This window comes from Nothobranchius furzeri, chromosome 4, assembly GCF_043380555.1.
Source record: "Nothobranchius furzeri strain GRZ-AD chromosome 4, NfurGRZ-RIMD1, whole genome shotgun sequence".
Lineage (NCBI taxonomy): Eukaryota > Metazoa > Chordata > Actinopteri > Cyprinodontiformes > Nothobranchiidae > Nothobranchius > Nothobranchius furzeri.
Window position 1 is genome coordinate 52,419,470 of NC_091744.1, and position 24,505 is coordinate 52,443,974.

At 44.4% G+C, this 24,505-nt stretch overlaps 1 protein-coding gene across 1 annotated transcript; it reads left to right on the plus strand.

The window, feature by feature from the left end:
• Positions 1-15,128: 15,128 nt before the first annotated feature.
• cav2 (caveolin 2) lies at positions 15,129-19,335 on the plus strand. Its single transcript, XM_015963820.3, has 3 exons — positions 15,129-15,396; positions 15,579-15,766; positions 18,979-19,335. Exons 1-3 carry the CDS (start codon positions 15,250-15,252, stop codon positions 19,127-19,129), a joined length of 486 nt encoding a protein of 161 aa, XP_015819306.1. The 5' UTR covers positions 15,129-15,249; the 3' UTR covers positions 19,130-19,335.
• The last annotated feature ends 5,170 nt before the right edge of the window (positions 19,336-24,505 follow it).

A 24,505-nucleotide genomic window follows, 5' to 3' on the forward strand; every position in this document is an offset into this window, starting at 1 on the left:
CCGCATCAGTGGATATCTAATCACGTCAGTTTTATGCTGCATTGGGATCTGCAGTTACAAAAGGGAAAAACCCCTTTTCGCACATAAGTAACGAAAAAGGGCACTTTTGGCGTCAGGGGTCTGACGTGGAGGGTGGCTGACCAAGCGTTTGTTTTTGACGTGCTGGGAGTGAGAATGTGTTGTTCTGAGCGTTCCTTTTCTGTGGCCGTCTCAAAGTTTAGGTCCTCCACCACCTCCGTTACCCATGGTGTCCCACAAGGTTCTGTGCTGGGGCCTCTGCTCTTCCTCCTCTATCTGCTTCCTCTTCAGCACATCCTGAGCTCCTTCAAAGGAATCTCTTACCATCTTTATGCAGATGACATCCAACTGTACATCTGCTTTAAGCCCCATGAGATGTCTAAGCTGCAGCTGTTACACACCTGCTTAGACTCTATCAAAACCTGGATGGCTGGGAGCTTTCTTCAGCTGAATGAAGATAAGACTGAGATCCTCATCTGTGCTCCAGACAAGCTGGTTCCCAAAGTCAGAAACTCTCTTGGTCAGCTTGCTTCTCACACCAAACCTTCTGTCAGGAATCTTGGCATGACCTTTGACCCAGCTCTCACCCTGGATTCTCATGTCTGTTCTCTTGTTCCCTCTTCCTTCTTCCATCTCAAGAACATTGCTAAGCTGAGTCCCATTCTGTCTCGCTCTGAACTTGAGACAGTTGTCCACACCTTCATCTCCTCACGCTTAGACTACTGTAACTCTCTTTTCACGTGTCTGAGCAGAACCTCCCTGAACCATCTACAGGTGGTTCAGAATGCCTGTGCTCGGCTTCTGACCAAGTCCTCCAAACACACCCACATCACCCCGCTTCTCCTCCAGCTTCACTGGCTGCCAGTCACCTTCAGGGTTCATTTCAAGATCCTGGTTCTGGTCTATAGGGCCTTACATGGACAAGCACCATCTTACATTGGTGATCTTCTTAGTCCCTACACCCCCAGCAGGTCCCTGAGGTCCAGTGATCAAAGCCTACTGGTTGTGCAGCACCAGGCTAAAGACCAAAGGTGACAGATCATCTGCTGCTGTGGCCCCCAGACTCTGGAACTCTCTCCCCCTGAGCCTGAGATCAGTGGACTCAGTGGTCTCCTTTAAAAAGCAGCTGAAGACTCACTTGTTCAAGCTGGCTTTTGTATGACCTTCTTCACCACTCTCTCTTTATTCTGCTCTCCCCACCTATAGAGCTCCGGGAGTTGACGTCACTTCTCCCGGCATGCAACAGTTCAAATCGAAACGGTGCCATATTGGCATGCAGAAGCCGGCAGCTGGACTATTTGTTATTGTCAGAAAACTCAATCAAACGGGAAATATGGTAGATTCCTGTTGTGCCCCAGGATGCAGAACAGACGCGGACGACATAAGGAATGAGCCATCTACAGGATTCCCCAAGATCCGGAGCGCCGCAAACGTTGGATCATTGTAATAAAACGCGCTAGTGACCGGGCTAAAATGAAGCTGTGGGACCCCGAGAGTAAAGGATTTCGCTTATGCAGCGACCACTTCATATCAGGTACTTAAACCAAAGTTTCCTCAACTGTGTATGGTGTTTATTTTAAATGCTTTTATTATGATTCTTAGTGGGCTTCCTAAACTTATTTTGGCGTGGCTTTTTCTGTCTTATTACTCATAGCAGCAAGTAAACATCACGTAAAACGTTGCCTTGTGAGTTCTGCATGCTGCCGTTTCCGTGTTTTATGATCACAGCAATTAACCGGCTAAGCTGTATTTCATTTTTAAGCAATGGTTGATCAATTGTCAGATCACACATAAAAAGCACTTTGGATTGCTATTATCTGTGTCACAGTGACTACTTACGTGTAAATCTGTTATTTGTCCGTCCATCCATCCATTTTCATCTGCGTATCCGGAGTCGGGTTGCGGGGGCAGTAGCGTGACTTCCCTCTCCCCAGCCGCCTGAGCCAGCTCCTCCGGGTAAATCCCAAGGGGTTCCCCGGTCAGATCCGGTGTTGTGCCGGTAAGAAGTCTGCTCCGACAGCTTCTGGCGTTTTTAAAAAGTATCTCAGGGGCACGGTAAGGGTCGGAGATGTTTAGTCTATTTAATTTCTGACTATATAAAATGATTTCTTCTGTTTTAAAGTGTGAAGTAAACTCAGACGAAGTAAAATCCAAGCGGATCCCGTTCATGTTCATGGTTACATCCGTGTTTGTTTACCTTTTTTTGCATGCCAAAATGGCGTCCACTAACTGAGAGTCACGTGGGGTCCGGAGCTCTATTCCACCTTCCTCAGGATCCACTGATTTCCCTCTTTCCTGTTCACTCTCTCTCTTTCTTTACTTTTTTAATCACATTTGGGTTTTTTTGTTCATTTTGAATATATTTTTAACCATTTTCTAAATTTGTTTTTATATTTTTACATTTTTTGTTTTTGTGAAGCGCCTCGTGATTTTTATCTTGAGAGGCGCTATAGAAATGATTCCTTCTTCTTCTTCTTCTTCTTCTTCTTCTTCTTCTTAGATGGAGTGCATCAAAAATGGTATCATCATCCATGGACCTCCGTGACCTGTATGCAAACTGCAACATGTCATGGGAAGAGTGTTCTGAATAACTAGTCGCTCAAATCATTTCTGATGGTGATGGAGGTGCTGTGTGCCGATACATGGAGGTAAGGGTTTAGAAAGCACAGCAGTCAAATGACCTAAATGTACTTTTGGGGATAAAATACCCACTTCTGTTAATCAAATGAGTGAATGTTGTTTTAACCTTTGAGGAACTGGTAACTGGGTCGTATTTTACAATTACTATTCCAAATATTTGAGAAAAAATTGGGGTTATTTTGGAAAATGGTTCGAGGGGTTTGTGAAAAATTCCACGATGAATGTGCCTCAGTGTGCCGGGGCCTGTCAGGACATTCCTCCTTCTCTCCCTCTCGGTTCTCCATCCATCACTTTACAGCATGGAGAGGTGGAAAAAGCACATTAACTTCTGCTGCAAAATCTGAGTATTTTTACTAACTTGTTACAGTTGGAATTAGCTGAAAATCACTGAAAATCTATCCTGCCCACAGCCGAAACTATCCACAGCATCCCTACAAAGAAATTTAAACAAAGAGATTCAAAAGGCTAACACATTTACAGTAGGCTACTTTTCAGGGTTAAGAAGATTTTCAGTAAACCAATGTTTCTGAATGTTGCATGTTTTTTTCCCACTTGCTTCACTATAGAAAATGTTCATCATCTGGCTTCTGTCAGGCCTCGTATTAACATTTCAACATGCACACAGCAGAGCTGCAATGCATCTTATGAAATATGATGATTTGATTTACTGTTACCCAATTTAGTAAACACAAATTTGACAACCCAATGTGCCTTCTATTACTGATTTAAGCTAGAGCTAGGTTTTCTGACTATCTGTTAAGACAGTTTGGAGCTTTTTCCATTTATAAAATCAGACAAACACTTGGCGTGATTCTTCACTAGAAGTCTAACTCACAATAAATTGTCCAAAAACTGAATTAAATGTCCTGACTGAATGTGTGTCTTCCTTCTAATGTTTCTTGTAAAAGCATTTTGTGCAGATATTCATGTTCTTCTGCTTGTCCAAGGTCAGGTCATGGAAGTTGGTTTGGTTTTATTGTAGGACAGCACAATGTCACATGTAATGCACACCAGAGGCTAATGTGCAAACATGGTCCTTGGTTGGATTTTTAGAGACAACCAAATAACCGCATTTATAACTTTCATCACCACACACACACACACACACACACACACACACACACACACACACACACACACACACACACATACGCACGCACACACACACACACACACGCGCATGCACACACACATGCATGCTTGCACACACACATGCATGCACAGCCATGCACACACACATGCATGCACAGCCATGCACACACACATGCATGCACAGCCATGCACACACGCATGCATGCACACACAGGCATACACACACACACACATGCATGCACACACACACACACACACACACACACACACACATGCATGCACGCATACGCACGCACAAACCCAATGAATGTATAATTGGTTAAGCTGATAACAAATATCAGTGTTCACAAGTTTGTTATTGTTTCAGCCTTTTTTTTTCATCAGGTAGTTAAAAGATGTAAAATGTGTGAACAGCTGTCTTGCTGATGGTAGATCGTTCCAAATCTGAGGTCCTCTGAGAACGAGATTGACCAAATGATGTTTTGTATTTTGTGGTTTGCGGTCTCCATTGGCTATTCCTCTGGTTGTAGCTCCTGTGCTGCTGGCTTTTATGATGTGTCTGCTCACCAGCTCTGGGACAAGGCCATTTAGACATCTGAATGTCAGTTTTATAACTTTATAACATCATCGTAGGTAACATGTCCAGGAGGACTGTGCAGATATCTTTGACACTCTCCAGTTCCCTCCAGGGATCTCAAGCTAGAGAGGACTCACATAATCACTCCAGTGAGTTCTGGGTCTTCCCAGACATCCCCCACCACCCAGATGACCACGAGACATCCTAATCAGATGTGTCAACTTCCTCAATTGACTCCTTTCGACAAGAAGCAGCAACACTACTCCAAAGTCCCTCTTACTGAGCTTAGAAGCAGCTGCTTGTATCCAAGATCTTATTCTTTCTGCTAGAAGAAGACAGAATGTTCCCTCTGAGTTTATGCAGGTACTGTGAGGAATAGCTTTTAGAACCCCCTGTGATTTTGCAAGTTCTCCCGCTTGGAAATCACAGAGAGGTCTGAAATTCCCATTGTAGGTGCATTCCCACTCTGAGGCAACATTTTAAAAAATCAGGAAGACGCATCGTAGGATTTTTAAAGAATGTATTTCTTTTGCACTGTTGTACATAAGTATTTGAACACCTGAGAAAATCACCAAAATCCTTTGTAATTACAGAGATCAAAGGTTACCTGTAGTTATTGAACAGGTTTGCACATACTGCAGCTGGGATTTTGACCCACTCGTCCCCCACTGTGCAAAGACCTAGCTGGGGTGTCCTACAGACGTGGTCTAAACCAACCGACTCAATATAGACACGATCTGCACGTCCATGCAACGTTGATTGTTTGCAGGGACAGATCTTCACTAGATCGGTCAGGTTTTCGGTCTGTCGATGAGCAACACAGAGTTTCGGCTTCCCCCAAAGATTTTCTATTGGATTTAGGTCTAGAGACTGGCTGGTACACTCTAGAACCTTGATATGCTCTTATGGCATCAGTCCTTGCCCACTGTGCAAAGTTATGCCACACTGACGTCTTTTCCAGGTAATTTCTGCACATCCAGATTAGGTCCACCGAAGACGCAGACAGTCACGCCATATGATGTTTTTTCACAACATCTTCTGGACGTCCTGTGTTGACGTCCTCAGGACATCCAGATATGGGCTAATTCTGGTCCAAATTAGTCATCGTTGTGGACGTTCTTCGTACGTCACCCACACACGTTGCAGTGATGTCCTTTCCAGGGGTCTCATTTAAAAAGCTTGCTCACGCACGAAGCAGGGTTGGAAAACTGCGTAAGCAACTTTCCACGCAAACGTTGGGAATTATAAAGGAAAACTTAACGGAAAAATGTGCGCAACTTTAAGTTGTCTAAGGACCTGGCTTATGCTCATGTTGGACATGGAGAGCACCCGCAGTGGTGCTGCTGAGAAGATACAATGTTGAGTTCCAGCATCATCATCACTTGTACTGCTTCGTTTTTACACAGAACAAGACCCCCACGTGCGCGCACACACACACACACACACACACACACACACACACACACACACACACACACACACACACATAGCCTGAAGCACAGAATACGGAATGCTGAATATCAGCGGGGGGCAGAATGACAGAATGTTATGCGTCTGTGACAGTGTGAGCGTCATTTCACCATGACTCGATTGATCATGCGCCCTGGCTTCTTGGTCAAGGGATATGTCTCTTTGGCTGACTGGTTAGCGTGTGTGACTTTCACCTGGGAGTCTGGGGATGGAATCCTGATCAGACTATTATTTTTCGATCTGAAGGTGGAGGCCATTAAAAAATGGCTTGCCACCGCCAGAGTGTGTCTGCCACTGGCGGAGGCCCTGGCACCTCTGATCCCCTACCGCTCGCCGTTAGGATCTCAGCAGTACTCGGACCGGCAAGCGTGCGTGGCATCGTGCCGGAGAAGGAGGAAGACACTGACCATGCAGGGGAGACTGGTAACGTTTAATCCTTTTATTAATACAGATCAAATGCGTCCGTCACTAAAATATTAAACAAAACCAAATCTCGTTGTTTCCCCCCAGTGACTCTGGACGAAGTGTCCAATGAGGCATCCAGGGTGGCAAACGAAGATGTGGCTGCAGGGTGGGCCTGTCCCAAGAGTGCGCCTCGGGCGCATGGCACACATGGAAGTGGCCAGGTGCTAACTGACTCTGTCCTCCCCTGCCCTCAGGTTTTCCTGTTAACCATGATCATTAGATGTGTAGCGTGATGAATTGTCCATCTTTGACCTAAAGGCCCTGCTCTATTTGCTCTGCCCAAGCAAAACCATAAGTTTCTGACACAAGCCTAATCTACAGGATACGGGCCAAGGCCACTCGTGCTCTGTGCTCTTGTCTAAACTGTTGCTTCCCCGGACAGCACAGGAAAGACGAAAGAAGACCAAGAACTATTTTTCTTAAAATAATAATCAAATAACTTTGTTAGTCCAAATAATCATGTGAAGCTAATGTTCAATCAGTCTGTGAAATAAGAAAATGAATTACTTGATATTATAATCCTATGATAGTGTTATAATAAGTAATATAACTTTAAACTAGACACTAGACTGATCACACGTAATGCTAAAGTCACATGACACATTTCCTTTTTCTGATCCAATCAGAACCTTCCAGATCTGACGCGAGGCGTGGTTTTGTTGGTGTTTGTTAAATCCCCTTTTGTTGTCAAATTCTGATTCGACATTAAATCAAAACATCCAAATTATAAAACTGTGCCCACATCATCTTAACTTGAGTTCAAAGCGTTCTAGACAAGTTATTGTAACGTGAGGAAATATGGGTTTTCTGTCACAAAGGTGGTGTTGGACTCAGCTGGGTCAAAGCTGGGTCGCTGAGAACTTTCACCCACAGATTAAGACCTGAACGCCAGCGAGTCTGGGAGGAAACCATAACATCTGCCACCTGCAGCTTCGTGCCAGAAGATGTTGTTCCCACAGAAGATGTTGTTCCCATAAAAGTAGTCATAACATAACAAGTCTTTGTTTCTTGATTTTAATGTTAAAGTAACCATTATCATTTTGCTCATTATAAATGTGTTTAATCAAATGAATGACTATTAGGCTTTGGGTAATTATAATGGCTTAATGAATCCATACTTAAATAATGTTTGTTATCGACCTTCACACACTCGAGCACACAAACATTCACACACACCCACACACAGATTCTCACAGTGAACTCCAAAACACATTTGATGACGCACACGTTTGCTTTGAGAAGAGAAAGGCTTTTGGTAAGTTTCAGTCTTATGATTTCAGTTCGTGCTTGACAACGAAAGAGAGAGGACCTGAAGGGGGGGCAGAGCCGGTTGGCTCGTTTCTTCCCCCCCCCCCCCCCCTCTTTCACGCTGTTCCTGTCAGCCAGACAGAATAGCTGAATCGCAACTTCTAACGCAGACTCATTACCGAGTCTTTTGATTTCTGAGTGAACTTAGCTTAATAAAGCGCATTGACAAAACGCTTTGCCATCAACGTGTACCGAGGGGCAACTCTGGACCGGTTCGCGGCGCATCTTTGACTTCTTTGCCAGCCAAGGTGCCCTGGATGAAACATCATCCTAAGGTGACGTCCCGGGTCCAACAGGGGGTCCGATTTTCGGTGAGGCAAAACACGACAGATAGCGTTTTGATGCATCTTTTCCAATTAAACCTAAGTTTATTCAAACCATCACTTTTCACTCAGGCACCTGTTTCTTCCTGAAGCAAAATCAGATGCACACACGCATTCATCTCACCTCATGTTCAATTCTCACGACACTTTGCACACACACGCATCCATAACCACATCCTATTACTCTCAATCTTCATTCACCAACAGAAGGTCTATTTGAGCAAGAACAGCATATCAACTGTTAAAGATTGTCCCACAAAGTTGCCGATGTTGATTGTTATTTCCTGTTTGTCAATTTCAAAATCATTAGTTTAATTTGAAGAATAAAAACTTTTAATTGTCAAACTGGTTTCCTCATTGAACTGAAACACAGACACACAGATATTATCGTCAGTTTATCGATGAAAACAACCTTTGAGTCTTCTTAACAATATAACTGAGTAAAGACAGTTTCTCCTTACAATATAACTGAGCCAGTCAATATTTTCTTTACAAATATGGCTGAGCCAGCCAAATTTTTCTTTACATTATCGTAGTGGCCAATCCGTAACTTCCCTCTTAAAGATGAAAGAACCCAACGACAAGCTGGATCAAATCTGTTGCATGTTCCACCTGCTGCAACGGTTCCTTCAGAATAAAAGCTGAATCATTGACCCCTTCAGGGTCCCGCTAGATGCCAATAAAACTGTTGTGACCTGGAAGTATCTCAAGACTGGTCTGGTTGGCATCCGCTGCTTTTCTACCGGCTTCGGTGACAGAGGAGGTCAAGCTGGACCTCGACATTCCTGACCTAACGGGAACTTCCGCCAAGGGTACGTAGACCGACAGAATGGCGTCTCAATGTGTTTGTGTGTCTGTGCATGCATGTGTGTGTGTGTGTGTGTGTGTGTGTGTGTGCATTCGCATGTGCGCGTGTGTGTCTGTGCGCACAGATACATGTGTTTGTGTGTGGGTGCATGCATATGTGTGTGCACATGTGTCTGTGCATGCATGTGTGTGTGTGCGCGCGCCTCTGTGCATCCGTGTGTGTGTGTGTGCCTGCTCATGCATGTGTGTGTGCACGTGTGTCTGTGCATGCATGTGTGTGTGTGTGAGCGCGCGCCTCTGTGCATCCGTGTGTGTGTGTGGGGGGGGGCATGCATGTGTGCGTGCATCTGTGCATGTGTATGTGCGTGTGCTCATGTGTGTGTGTGTGTGTGTGTGTGTGTGTGTGTGTGTGTGTGTGTGTGTGTGTGTGTGTGTGTGTGTGTGTGTGTGTGTGTGTGTGAGCGCGCGCCTCTGTGCATCCGTGTGTGTGTGTGTGTGTGGGGGGGGGGCATGCATGTGTGTGTGCATCTGTGCATGTGTATGTGCGTGTGCTCATGTGTGTGTGTGTGTGTGTGTGTGTGTGTGCATTCGCATGTGCGCGTGTGTGTCTGTGCGCACAGATACACATGTGTTTGTGTGTGGGTGCATGCATATGTGTGTGCACATGTGTCTGTGCATGCATGTGTGTGTGTGCGTGCACCTCTGTGCATCCGTGTGTGTGCCTGTGCATGCATGTGTGTGTGCACGTGTGTCTGTGCATGCATCCGTGTGTGTGGGGGGGGCATGCATGTGTGCGTGCATCTGTGCATGTGTATGTGCGTGTGCTCATGTGTGTGTGTGTGTGTGTGTGTGTGTGTGTGTGTGTGTGTGTGTGTGTGTGTGTGTGTGTGTGTGTGTGTGTGTCCTCTCATTCAGATCTAGTACATCTGTTTTTACAACCTTTGCTACTCCAGACAGCCCAGCTCAGTCAAATAAATTCCTCCTAAATAAATGTGACCTGACTTGGATTCATTTTGCTAGACATGTGTTGCAAATGTTGCCTTTATGTGTACAACAAAGTTGAGCTCATTTATAAAATATTTTCCCACAGAGAGCTCAAATAGGAGCCGAATCTATGGCTTCCTGTCAGCATAAATTTACGAGTCAATTATTTTTCTGTTCTGTTGTGAATAAACTTAGAAAAACAAACTCCATAGTACTGATTTCAGAAATAATTCATGTTGTGAAAGGTTTTAAAACCTGACCTGTTGTTCTCAGGTTCCTGAAGTTCTGCTTCGTTCCTCTCACAGTTGATGTTCCTGCTCTTTGAAACTATTGTGGGATGGAATCTGAGATAAGAACAGAACACTTCTACTAAATCGAAGAAGGGGAATGCAGAAATACGCCTCAAGACAGTTTGGGTGTTTCCATGAGCTCACGCCTGCCTCCAGTCACACGGTGGAGAATGAGCACGAAAACCTGTGAGCACAAACCTAGAAGGTGTTCTCGTAAATAAACGTGCACATCTTCCAGGTGATGTGTGTTTCAGAGCACTGATGAGTGTCCTTTGGGTGGAACAGGAAGTCCCTGTGTTCTGTGGGTGCGCTGATATCATTGTTCCCTCTGGAAACTCCTGGACAAATAAGCATTTGTTCCTTATGAAGTCAGAGGAAGCTCTCCTTGCTGCTCTGCTTCAGGATGCTGATGTTGGCCTGCATGCTCAATGGCTGCTGGGTGTTTTTACAAAATTAACCTTCCAGGATGGAGTGATTTGTGGGTCACTAGAAGGTCAAGTATAAGTTCAAGTCAGCCACTTTAAACCTGCTTGTTTTAATAATTTAGCTTATAAATGTAATTCTGCATCATGAAGTCTAATAAAGGTTTCCCTACTCAAGCCGTACACTCTTGTCCGTACACATGTTTGTTGTATTTGTTGTTATTTAGGCTGGTCTCTAACAGATGTCCATCCAAACAAAAACAGAGCAGCCTGTGTGGAGTAGGCATGTTGTCACTTTGTGGACGAAAAATGAAAATGAAAAACATAAGGTTTGTTAAAATGTTTGATTAGGTATAAACTAAAAAAAAAAATCTTAGACAAAATTGTAGCCCAGTGTTTCTGCTGGATGGGTAAGCTGGGCGTAACGTAATTACTTTCAAAATAAAACTCACGTGCAGATTTCCAGTTTGTGAAACCTCTGAAGCCAAGGTAAGCGGAACAGAAAGTAAACCCCAGACCAACACATGAACTGCTGAAGTCACGGGTGGTCTTGCAGTTCTCCAGCGATTTCTGGACCTCACAGAACCCGCTACATGAAATGCTTTTGATGCCAATCACATCTGAAACTCTTCCAGTGAGAATGCTGATCTACTGGGGAAAGCACATCTATTACGTCACACACTGCTTACGCGTCTGGTGGAAGGCCCATGTTGACTTTATGTGTGTAATTCACTGAGTCGCCTCAAGTTCAGATGGGTGACACAGATCACCAACTAAAGAAAGCTGATTAACTTCATGTCTGTGAAGCTCCTCTACTCGTGTTCATCATGAAGGGGTTCTTCACAGGAATGAGCATGACTGGAGCTTTATGGTCCAAGCCCTTTACAGATCACTAAAGTCGTGTCACTTTGCATCTCTTTGTTCCAGAAGCTAGTCATCGGTGGGCTATTTGCATGCTGACTGTGTTTCTGGTCCCAGCACAGCAGTAGAAATTAGAACCAAGTCATTGAGCTCTAACAGAAGGACTGGTCCAAACTGGTAAAAGTCATGGAAACAGTTGTTACTGGGAGCCATGCTCACACTCAGGCATGTTTCCACCATCAGAACTTCAGGTCATTTTACTGGAATCTTCCAGCTTCCATGTCCCTTCTTCACTGGGCCGGCCGAGCGGGCCATTTCCCGGCTGTGTTCAGGAACCAACAGAGTAAAGGCCCGGTTGGGTTGCTCAGTGGAACTGTTGGTAACTCATGCTGGTTGGTTGTAACTCAGTAGGAAATGACATCAATAAATGTTGAACCAGCATTTGTAAAATTAGAAGAGCTGCTTTTGAAGCAGAATGGAAGCACAAGCCAATAAGCGCCGTTTGTGCTGCTTTAAAATCACCGTTATTTCATTCCCAACACTGACAAACGTAACAGAAATCCCCCACAGCGTGTCACTCACGGGGCTGTGTTGTCTCGCAGAGTGCCATAAAAACAGAGCTTCTGCTGGTCATTAAATGTCACATTTTACATCACACAGCTGTTCTCCCGGCCCTCCAAATGAATTCATACTTTTAACAGAATAAAACTTTTAATGTTACTGTGGAGTTGTGGCGCTGATCAGTGACATCACTCACTGCTGAAGCAGTCGTGATATGCTGACGTCTGTGCAAAGTCCTGAAAGGGCTGAATCTGTGTGGCCTAAAGCTGAATCCTACGTGTTGGAAATGAACAGGTAAAACAGGTAAACAGGTAAAAGTTAACCGACACCAATGCAGTTGCTGTAACTTATCATTTCTGTTCACCTAATATTGAAATTTTGTCATAATTTCCGTTAAAATGTTTTTTTTTATCTCCCTAAGTCTTTTCCTGTTGAAAACAGAGAAGAAACTAAAACTTGAACTCTCATTGCATTTTCGGGTGGTAGAAGTATCAGTAATCAGTATTGGCAAGTACTCAGATCTAAGTATCGTATCACAACGGTTTGGAAAAAAGTGGTATCCCTGCATCCCAATTTGCAGCCAATGACCTTCTCAGCAGAGTGCCGACCACGCTGCAGCCTCTTCTTGTCCCTCCAGCTCACCACACTGTGATTGAAGAGGTGAGGGGGACTGCGATGTAGAACTGCCTCATCAACTGTACTGATAGGTAGGTTCATCCTCTGCTGGGCCTTTTTATGACAGAGGTGAGGGTGGTGCCCAGGACATGACGTGAGTCCACCATCGAGATGAAGGTGACAGACAGGGTTATGGGGGATTGGGAGGGGTGTAAATTGGGTATTTAGCAACATTATTAACCCTTTCACGTTCTGGTGAATGATTTGGCGGGACCCATGACCCCAGTGTGTTGGTATATCATGCACTGAACTGGAAAAGAAAATCCTACAAACTAAGAGGATGTTTGATAACACTGCTCTAAATGAATAAAATATAAAACCACCTTCTGGGATTCTGACGCAGCTCCACTGGGAGCGTCATTCATGTCGGTTTAAAACACTGAGCAGTAAGGCCAGTGGCCTCCAGACTCTAACACAAACTAGAAGCAACAACCTTTCCCTGCCTCACCCACAGACTGACCATTTCCTCCCGTTGCCGTGTGTGTTAATCCATCAGGATTGTTGTTGTATTGTTGCCATGCATGGGAACGTTTCTGCTTTGCTGCCTCTCACTGTCACAGCCTGATTTTTTGTCTCTCTGTGTGATTTCTAGACGCTGACTGAGGAACAAAGAGAGGTGTTGTTTACATTCAGCCCATCGAAGGGCCGGATGCTGAGCCTACGGTGTCAACAAATCACATGCAAAGTGCAGGGCGGCTGGGAGAGTGGCTTTTTGTTTAGACCAGCAATGTACCAAATCTGACCAAACCTAAAGGTAAAAGATGTAAACTAAAGACTCCGGGTTGCCTCTTATCATAATTTAAAACCACAGATCTGAGGTATTGTCTTCTGTTGCCTGAACATCACAAATCATTAGCTGAATATTGAGTGGAGGACTGAAGGAACATCCGAGATGCTAAGGTGGAAAACCCTCTGCCGGGCTTGTTACACTGGAAAACTGCTATTGTAGCTACTGTAGTTTGACTCTGGCTTCACTTCCTGTTCAGCTGCTCCAAGACAAGAGCGCCCGATTTGTGCACACAGGTGGGTGTGTGCTGAGGGAGGAGGGAGGATCTAATCATTAAGAACGGGACATTCATGATGATTGGATGGGGGTTTTCTAGGACTGGTTATGTCAGAGGGGATTGCAATGATTGATTTTATTGTTGTTGTTTTTTTTTTTTTTTGGGGGGGGGGGGGGGGGGGTACGTGAAAAGGATTTCATGAAATGCAGCAGAAAGGCTCCGGAAAAACATCTCTTGCCCAACCTTTAAAGCTTAGATGAATACATCAAAGAGGTCCAGCTGAGGTGGGTGGGGCTTCCTGGTCTCCTTCTTCTGGAGGTTTAACAGACATGTCCCACCAGAAGACAGGGATCATACATCCTCCTTACTGGTCTGGCAACACATAAGTTGGGAAGAGAGTTGTCTCAGCATCCCTCCTGGATCTGTTGTCTCTAGAGCAGGGATTCTCAATCCCGGCCCTGCAGGCTGGTATCCAGCATGTTCCAGTTGATCTCCTGCTTCAGCATGCTCGATTTCAATCAGCAGCTCATTATCAGGCTTCTGCAGACCTTGCTAAGCTGCTGAACAGGTGATTCAGCCACTGGGTCACGTGTGTTTGAGCAGAGGAACAACAAAAACGTGCTGGATACCGGCCTTCCTCTAGAACCTGTTTTATCCGTCCCACTACTTTCACCCTCCCTGTAGTAACACTCCCCAGTTTCTCCTGTTGGTTTGCTTCTTGTGAGCCCCTTTTGTTATTTAGTGTTATTTTCCATGGTCACATGATCAGCTGTCTGCTTTTTCCACATTATTTTCATTTGTTTTCCACATCTGCTGCTCACGCGTTTTAGCCCTGTTCTGTAACTTTGTCAAAATGGTTTCCTTTTCTTGTGAATTCACACTTTATTTACATGTCTAAGTCTGTATCTTCATCTTAGAGTTTCAAAAATCGTCCAATGTTTTTGTTTGTATCTAACTGAGTTTAGGTCAAACTGCATGGGACACACACAGCATGCTCATCAAAAAGTAAGAAAACATCTCATTTATCTATTCAATTCAAGTTTATTTATAAAGCGCCAAATGGCACTTCACATAGTAAACACTCCAGTCTAGGTCAGTACATTAAGCCAATCAGAAAAAGTTTCCTACACAAGGAAGCCAGCAGTGACTTTACAGGAGGTATCTCGTAGCTATACCGTATATTCTGGTTAATTATATATTTTTTTAACTTTGAAAACATATTTCCCATCTGTTTTTCCAACAGCCCGTTCACCTCAGAGAAAACATTAGCTAGAAGAATGCCTTCCTGTTATTTTTTCCTCCCTGACCTCATTCTAACAATGCTGTTTGGTGACATCAAAGCATGAAGCAGCCAGAGAGCAATAAATCCATAAGGACCAGGAATGTGCCATAAATCACACCAGCAGGTGAAGTGGTGTGTTGCTCTAAATTGCCAGGATACTGATTGTTGTGTTAAAGAAGCAAATAAAGATGTGATTGTTCATGTTGTGTTTGTGCAGGAAAATATTCTGTAATGGCTTTGCTGGTGATTATTCTGTCTTGGTGCGCGGCAGCCCCAGAGAGCTGTAAACCTGCGTGTTTGATGACCTCGGGTCAGAACTCTGCACAGTAGCGTGTCTCATCTTTTCTCTTTGCGCCTGTTGTGTCTCCTCTGCTGCGTTGCGCGCTACGGGGCGGGGGTGGCGCTCAGTCCGGACGCACCAAAACCAGCTGCTCTCTGCCGCTCCAGCTGCCCGTGTGGGACTCGGAAATATGGGCGTAGAGAAGGAAAAATCAGACACAAGCATTATTATGGACGAGGATGAGTTCAACAGATCCATAGAGCCCATCCTGTCGAAGGAGAAGGTTTACGCAGCTGCGCAGGACCGCGATCCACACGACATCAACACGCATTTGAAGGTAAACTGAAAGTTCCGATGAACCTGGCTGTAAATGAGTTATTTACTCGCTCTGGGGACTCGCTGTGAGCCAATAGGGTTGGTGGAGATCTGAAATAATACCCGGAAGTCTCAGGGGAAGCGTTAATTCATCACCTCTGTTGCATCGCTCCCCGCTGACGGTCACTGTGCTTAATCTGACAGGTGGGCTTTGAGGACGTGATCGCGGAGCCGGGTTCCACTCACAGCTTTGACAAGGTGTGGGTCGGGAGCCACGCTGCCTTCGAGCTGGTCAAGTTCTTCTGTTACCGCCTGATGAGCACGCTGCTGGCCGTGCCACTGGCGTTCATCCTGGGACTGGTGTTTGGAGTGCTCAGCTGCGTCCATGTCTGGTAGGAGAGACACCACCAGCCTGCAGCAGGGATGCTCAGGCTGAGTCACAATCACACAAACAAAAAATAAACTGTCTTGTGCGCACAAAACAAGCAGTGAAAGATGTGTTAAAGTGTGAATAGCATCTGGACTTTCTCTGTTGGCAAACACACAAAGGAAGAGCCCTTCTAAAGATTCTGTCAGAATCTATTCCTGTTTCCACGTCCGACTGCTTTAGTTAAAGGGGAAACAGGCTTTACATCCAAGTGTGAGCTTCCATCTAAAAAATTCAGTCAATAAATCCATGCATCTCATCGTTTTTCTGGAGTTGGTTCGTGGGGGCAGTAGCCTGAGCAGAGAGGCCCAGACTTCCCTCTCGGGCCAGCTCCTCCAGGAGAATCCCAAGGCATTCCCTGGCCAGCTGGGAGACTCTCCAGCGTGTCCTGGGTCTTCCTTTAGGTCTCCTTCTGGTTGGACGTGCCCAGAAAACCTCACCAGGGAGGCGTCCAGGAAGCATTATGACTAGATGCCTGAGCCACCTCAACTGAACCAATACATCTAGCATAGTTGTTTTACAGTAGGAAACAAAAGGATGATGAGAAACAAAGCTCCGCCCACTTTTGGCTTCACAAAAACTATGTTTTTGATGGTCATTGTAAATGAAAATAACTTCCCAATGACTTGTCTGGTTAAATAACTAAAACACTCGAGTTTAAGCAGGGTCACAGGAAGTTGGACCTTACATGGCTGAAGTGACATTTTCATATGTTTTATATTTTTTACACATTTGTGTAACATTTAAAGATTTTTTCCACATCGTGTTCAGCCAAGTGTTGATGGTCACACGGTCAGACTTTTAAATCGTCTTTAATATTTCCCCAAAATAATCTTTTCTTTCCACCAAACTTTTCAATCATTACACAAATACATCCAAACCGACGTTTTTGTCTTCTTTCACTCACTGTTTGCACAAGCTCCCAATTCTCCTCAGAGAGCAGGTCCTACACCCCCGAGCTCCCATGGACTTCAGTTGTGTTTCAAACATTCAGTCAGGATCTTCCACAACCTCTAGGTTTACCTTTTGTTCTGTGTTCATGCTTTCCTCTCATTCAGTTTGCTCTCAGTGACTGAGACAGACATCTGTGGTTACCATGGTGAACTAATGAGACACTGGCTGCAGCTTTAACTTTGCTTTTAATCCCTTTGTTCACAGTTTAAACATCAGCACACAGGTATTTCTACCCAGTGTTGCTTATTCCTGACTTGGTGTAGGAAACTTGGAGCCATTTGGTATCCTTCCAAATGCATTCTAACACGTTTTCATACTTAACATCATGAAACCACTTTTCCCATGTTTTCATTAGCACAATGACATCAGGCCCACATGGGTTGGACCAGGTGCATTTATGTTATCATGCCAGCCACAGCCTAAAGAGGCCATTTAAAATCACTTGAAACATCATTTTGAGGCTGTATTTAAACACTTTGTGGAAATGTGGGCGGGATGTGGAGCTCTAGTGAAAGTGGGAGGGAAACACCTTCCATTTGCTTTGCTGTTCCGACGGTGTTAGCAGCAATTAACGTGTATTTTCAGACCAGAGTGGGACGTTCTTCATTGCAGCCCTGCAAGGAAACTCTTTCATGACCTTTTAGCTTCTGGAGACTGCAAGATCAGGAAGAAGTCAAGTCACGACTATTTATCAGTAGAGACCTGAGCTGTGACACGATGCCGGTCAGTTCACCTGGAATGTCAGAGTGGAAAATCACACTCTAATCACACGAGTCTTCTGCTTTTAAAACCCTGAGTGACGGTGCAGGAATCTGTCGAGCACACAGCATCTATTCACGGGGAACTCTCTTAGACATGAGGGATAACAGGAGCAGACTGATGTGAGGTGGAAGGTAAAATAACACCAACTTCTTCACTTCCTTTATTATTCCTTGTATCACAGGACACACTTCACCGTTCCCTGTGGAATCACAGAAGATTAATCTCTCCCAGCCACAAAATTCCAAACAATCCATTATTTCCATTCACTTGTATGTCCTTCAGCCCAGTTATTACACATTTGAAGCGGATTTCCTTTCAGACGGCTGCTGTTCCGTCACATAGCTGGATTCTTGTTCTGTTACACTCTCCTCTTCTGTCAGCCTAATGATATTTCCACTCAGGGCCAGTGAAGGTGCTTGGGTGTTTAGTATCTGAAGGCTCGGTGTTTTGACCACATGGATTTAAATAGAAACCAAACCCAACCCAAAAAATGTTTAATACTTTACAAAACTACACAAAAACAGAAAATAGAAAGCTCAGGACTGCACTGCTGATTTCTTCTTTGACACACTGTTATAATTTTTCTATAAGATTGCAAACTTGAGGACTACAGGCCGTTAGCCCATTAAAGTTATAGAAAATTGTTGTTTGTCAGTTTTTGTAGATGATCACAGTGCAGGGAGACAGTTTATCTACACAGATCACAGAGTTTCAGACATCTTACTATCGCCAGCATATTTTATAAACCCTGTTCTAAACAACAGGCATTGCTCATGAAGGATATAAACTCTGGTTGTTAAACAGCAGTGTGAACAGGAGGCACACAGCCAGGATCCATAAACACCAGCTGGTCATACTAAACGAGCTGCGTGCGTGTTCCAGCCCTCGCTAACTGTGTGAGCGGTGATCAGGAAGGCTGCGGCTGGGACTGAACCTGCAACCTTCTTACTGCAGAGCAGCAGTTCTCCCAGCTGCTCCAGCATGCAGACAGAGCTGAACCATACCTTTAATTTTGCTTTATTAAATTTAACTTGTGTTCCTCTCGTGGAAGCACTAATGCACACCCTGCAGCCCCAATAGATGTTCTGTTACCTGCACCAGATTCACCATGATCACACATAGCGTTAACATTCCAACCCCAGAACCCCTCATCCATGATTCTGGATAAACCTTCAATTAAGGCAAAGCACCCCTGATAATAGAGAACACCTATAGAGCATCATCCAGCCAATACAAAGGCTGCAGATCTATTCCATGTGGGATGAATAGAGTCGTCTACCATTTGGCTCCAAGTCCTGTTTCAGCGAAGATTCTGCCTAATGTGTTTTAATGTGCTGTCAGGTAAATATTTACACAATGAAAATACAAAATGCTGGAAGAATACATGCATCCACCTTTTGGTGGAAACATCAGCGTTTAGGTTCACAACCCTGAACATTCCTGTGTTGGCTTTGTCTCCAGGCTGGTGATGCCGCTGGTCCAGAGTTTCATGGTGCTGCTGCCATCATTACAGGTCGTCTGGAGGAGCCTGACAGACATGTTCGTAACACCGCTCTCCCACAGCATGGGAAGACTCTTGTCCTCTATTCAAGTGAAAATGATGGAAAACTGATGTGGGCGTGTCTCTGTCCCTCAGCAGAAGGGGAGTAATGAAGGAAAGCTTTGGCGTCAAAGCGAACTGTTGGAATGTTTCCAGTATAACACATGAACCTTTGGGAAATACTGAAAAAGTTATGACGATTGTAAATTAGAAAATGTTCAGTTATGGCCACAATGTCACTGACTTGGTTTTATTGGTGTGTTTTATTGGTTTGAGGCGTGTGTGAACTACCTATGAGTGGTTGGTTTTGTATGAGGGTTTCACTGGTCAACCCAACTTACTGGTCTTACATCCCATCAAGACTCACATATGTGATGGTATGGCATCACTCTTGAGTTGTTTTACAAAATGAATGAAGCTGGAAAACTGGAAAACAAGCACAAGTCTGATAGCCTAGCAAGCCATTCTGTATAAGTAGACAACTATAGTCTGGCCATGTCCCATAGAGAGAGCCAGGGGTGGACTGGCAATCTGGCATACCAGGCATCGTCCCAGTTGGCCGTTTACCCAGTGAGGTCCCATCCAGTTCGTTATTCCTGACTTGGACTGACCTAAAATCATTTGGGCCAATGGTAGACCTGCTAAGGATACAATGGATTGTGGCTGGACCGACCTGCAGAGCTAAATCATTTGCTACTGCTAGCAAGGCGCTAGAACACATTGTTAAAAGACATATAGTCATAAAATTGTCTAGATCTCTGGTCTACCAGTCTGATGCATCTTGGAGTGAAAGCTGATATTATGTATTAGCTATATTTACACATGTAAGCAGCTTTTTCAACCTATTATTTTGATTTTGAGTGGTTGGTTTTGTATGAGGGTTTTACTGGTCAACCCAACTTACTGGTCTTACATCCCATCAAGACTCACATATCTGATGGTATGGCATCACTCTTGGGTTGTTTTACAAAATGAATGAAGGTCAAAACATGAAGAAACGTGTCCCTTTGGTGTAGGCCAGGGGTTCCTACGCTGAGTGCATCATGACTGATTACTAACCACTCATAAATATTCCACACTTCACAAAGGCCTTACAAGCTAGATCAGACAGACAATAACTACTAATTAACAAAGCGGGTCTTGTCAGTAAGTTCCCTTTTTGCAGTTTTGTGACCAAATTCCTTTTCTGAGAGAACTTACTGAGAACAGAAAAGTGAAATGCTGACACGCAGTCCTTCTGCTTTATAATGTATATTTTGCAAGTTGTTGAAGAAGAAGTTGGACATAAAAAGCTGAATAAGAAATGACATGATAATTATCTGAATGCTAAATGCTAAGCTGCTGCTAGCTGCACATGTGCAGGTGTGTATTTCTGTATCTGCTGTGTTGATCTCACAGCACAATGACAATAATGTTAGATATCTACCTTTATCTGCATTGAACTCATATTTAAGCACGTGTGAAGGAGCAGGATTACAGATCTATGACTGTGATCCTCGTAACTGATCCGTTGACACAAGGGAATCTCACTGAGTGTGATGAGGGGCATTAAATGAGTCGGATGTTGCTTCAGCTGAGCAGAGACTCTGGCACATTGGTTATAAATATTAGCAACCCTTTAACATGTTCCCCAACCAGAAGGAGCTAAGGAGAGGCATAAATGCTCTGTTGTTCTTTTTTGGGTGGGGGATGTCTTGATTTGAAATCATATAAATTTAACAAATATAACAGCTGACTTAGTGATGCCAAACTCTTCCCCACAAAGGAGTTGGCGCGCCTTCACTCAGGTTGTTTGAACTGCTTTAAAGGGCAAGTTCAATGAGAAACTGTAAACTTTTTATTTATTTCATTTCCATGCAGGCTGAATGTCTCTTACACCGATCTTCTGCGTGAGCTTCTGATGGAAATAGGGTGGTGCAACACTCGGGTTAGAAAAGCCTGACAGATCTATGTCACACTGTCACTCAGCATTCATGGACTGACTCATCGTGACTCGCGACGGGGCGAGCTGTTGTTGGTTTAGCGAACATGAAACAACAAAGGATGTCTTGGCTAGTAGAAGCTAACCGATTTAGCAACTCCACCACACAGCAGAACTCCTCTAGGCTTGTTTTATTTGTGGAGATAAAACATCAACATTGCAGAGCAAACAGTGTCAATGGAAGAGTTGTGTTGCTGTTAGCCAATCAGAGGAGAGATGTCCAAATAACAGGACAAACAAGTTAAGTGGGTCTTTATCATTACTATCTCATCTAAACAGGTGTTTGTGCTTACCTCTGCCTTCAGTTTCATTGTTTTCTTTACAACTTCATCTGGGTTTTATGAATATTAGGGAGTGGTTTTTCTTTTCGAAATAACGTAACTTCTGGTCCTTAGCTGTGAGAAACGTTTGTTTCTACATGATGAAAATAAAGACGTTTTCCGCTCCAGCTGATTCTTCTGTGTGTGTGTTTCTGTCACCAGAGATTAGTGCAGCTGACATGCAGCTTAGAGTCAGAGAGGTCTCATAAATCCTGTTTCTGAGGCTGCATAACAGACTCACTATACAGCGATGAGCTGTGGGCTGACGGACGTCACCTGAGGCTCCACTTTTAGACCTGCAGGTCTGCACAGAGTTTGAGCTGCAGAGACTCTTTCCTCGTGGCCTGAATACTTCACTTGCCACTCCACCTTTCGGAAGAACACAGACCCCAACAAAGTTCTCGCCTCACCAAGGCGAGACAGGTGTGTGTTGAAGTCCACAAGCTGAAGGAAACATTCTCAATCAGCCTAGTCAGAAACTGCATACGACGTCACCATCTCTAGTTAGACAGTCTGACTGAACTTCTGCGCTGAATCAGTTCACTCTGAAGCTTTCAGATGATCTGGTTTGAAGAGCTTGATGCCTCTGGAAAACTCAGCCCGGAGGAAGCTTGTAGAGGTTTGAACATCAGCCAACACCCACCTGGGGTGAGACCTGGAGATAGATCATGAGAATGGTGTGGGACCAGCTGGAGAGAGGATCCCAGGACAGAGATGCCTGGAGATCCTTTGTTGGCAGCCCATACCCCAGGAGGGATAGCAGGTTGTAGGTAAGTAAGTGACCTTTGACCTTCACCTGAATACTGGTGTGAAGCGATGATGTGAGAAGAAAATCTCACTCATGTTTTAAGGCTTGCTCCCTGTGGTCATAAACCCTGAGATGCTGCATCAGTGATTTATGACTGAAGGTAACGTTGGATCATCTGCTGAGGTCAGGGTGTCCCAAAGCAGATCCTAAAATCAGAAAGAAACATTTAAAACATTTCACTTAAAACATTTTATTTATTTTTAAATCTAACTAGTTTTCTAAGGGGCGGAGCCTCTGATCACCCAGGAATGTTTATAGCTCAGGTCTCAGTTTCAACCTCACCCATCCATCATCCTCAACCATTCACCACATCATCCCTTCATCTTCACCCCTCTCATTCATTCATTCATTCATCCCTGTCAGCTTTCAACTGTTTCCATCTTCTACCATGTCTCAGGAATAATCTAGCACCCGAGTCAGAATTCCCACACAGAGTGCCTCCTCCCTGGCCTCCAGCAGCAAGTGTCCTCACCCCTCGCTTATCCTGAACCATAAACCTGTTCAAGTCACATTTCTGTCGCGCGGTTCAGCTACAGAACCTCTCTGGCTGCTGCCTTCAGTGCTCGTCTCTCCTGATGACTGCGTTGGAACCTGTAGAGAGCAGGATTCTGACCAGACGTCTGTCCCTGGACAACGACAGCAGCAGAGATCGTCATGGTTGTGCTAAAGTGAGCTACTGACTGCGATCACATGACTACCTCAGCTGTGTGCATACCGGTTAGAGTCACAGGCAATTTAGCACAAATGACCTTCAGCAAAGAGCTATTCCTCACAATCACAGAGGTTTACCTTTACAACCTGAGCAGAATCAGCTGAATCAGAACCGGTTCTGTCAGTGTTCTGAGTGACACCAGCGTGCCTTGTCATTACGGTAACTGGTTTCCCACAGATGATGCCTCGGGAGGATTCACATGCAAACACTTTGCTGCTTGTCTTCAGCTCTTGGTGTTGTTGTCTCAGTGTGAAACTGTTCCAGGCTGCAGCAGGATAACATCTTTATGTGAAACAGGTGCACATCTGCTCTGTTTTGATCTGCGCTCAAGGCCGCACCTTTGGAAGTAGGTGGGGGTTATTTATTTATGCAACTGTCCAGAGGAGACATCACAGAGGGGTTCTTCACAATAAAAGAGAAAAGGATCCTGGTGGAAATGAAGAACTTGAGCTTTCTGCAGAAGATTTCCAACAACAAAACAATCCATCCTCAACGGCCAAGCGGTGGTACTGTAACGTTCTAGATCAGCTGGGCTGCGTGGACAGGCTGCACCTGGGAAGGTGTGGATTTAAAGCACACCTAAATCAGATCTATAACTGTAGCTACTTTGTTTGTTCTGGTTTGTTTAGGTGTTGTAACATAACTTTGTTGTTAAATACAACTAGATCTGCATTCATCTGGGGCCTAAAGAGGAAAGTCAAAACATAAAACGGGGGCTTCTCCGGGATATTTCTGACCAACAGTGAATACTAAACTTGATTGGTTTTGTGGGAAAATCTGGTTAGTTTTAGGTTTACAACATGCAGGGAGAACCCCAACATCAACAACCTCAGATCATTATACCAACAAAGATGTTAGGTAGGGATTCTCCTCGGCGTGCTTTTATCATGAAAGGCTACAATTACATGTAACTCTACGAATAAAAATGTGATTATTATAAAGTAGTTTTATTTATTTATCATGGGCAGCAGCAGCTCAGGAGGGAGAGTGGATTGCTGCTGGTAGTCATAGGGGCCGGTGGCGCCTGTGCTCGGCAACCTTGCCTCCATCAGTCCACCTCAGGACAGCTGTGGCTACAGTGTAGCTCATCATCACCAATGGGTGAATATGTGTGTGTGTGTGGGGGGGGGGGGGGTTGGGCTAAACGACTGATTGTGTTATAAAGCACCTTGGGGGGTTTCAGGAGTCTAGAAGGCTGGAGAGAAGATCCCAGCACAAATGCAGGCAATTTACCATCATGACTATTTTTATTATTATGAACTGAATGAGGCAAAACATGTATTGTACATTTTTGTGTTACTGTATTTAAAACATTAAGTGAAACATTTTAAATGAACCCAATTATAAAGCAACACACACACACACACATTAAATGAAAAATACATTTTTGGATGAATATAGACAACAAGAAATTGATGAAAATGACTGAAATCTAACTCAATAATCAGCCAACTTACAATATCAGACCTGTGTAAAAACAAAGCAGCCTACCAAAATAAGAGCGGGTGAAGAACGCTCCTAAGGTCTCAGAATTGCTTTGGTGATGGGATTCTATGAGACGGTTTGACTATGGATCATATCTGAATGTGCCGAGAACCACTTCAGATATAACATAGATTAACATGGA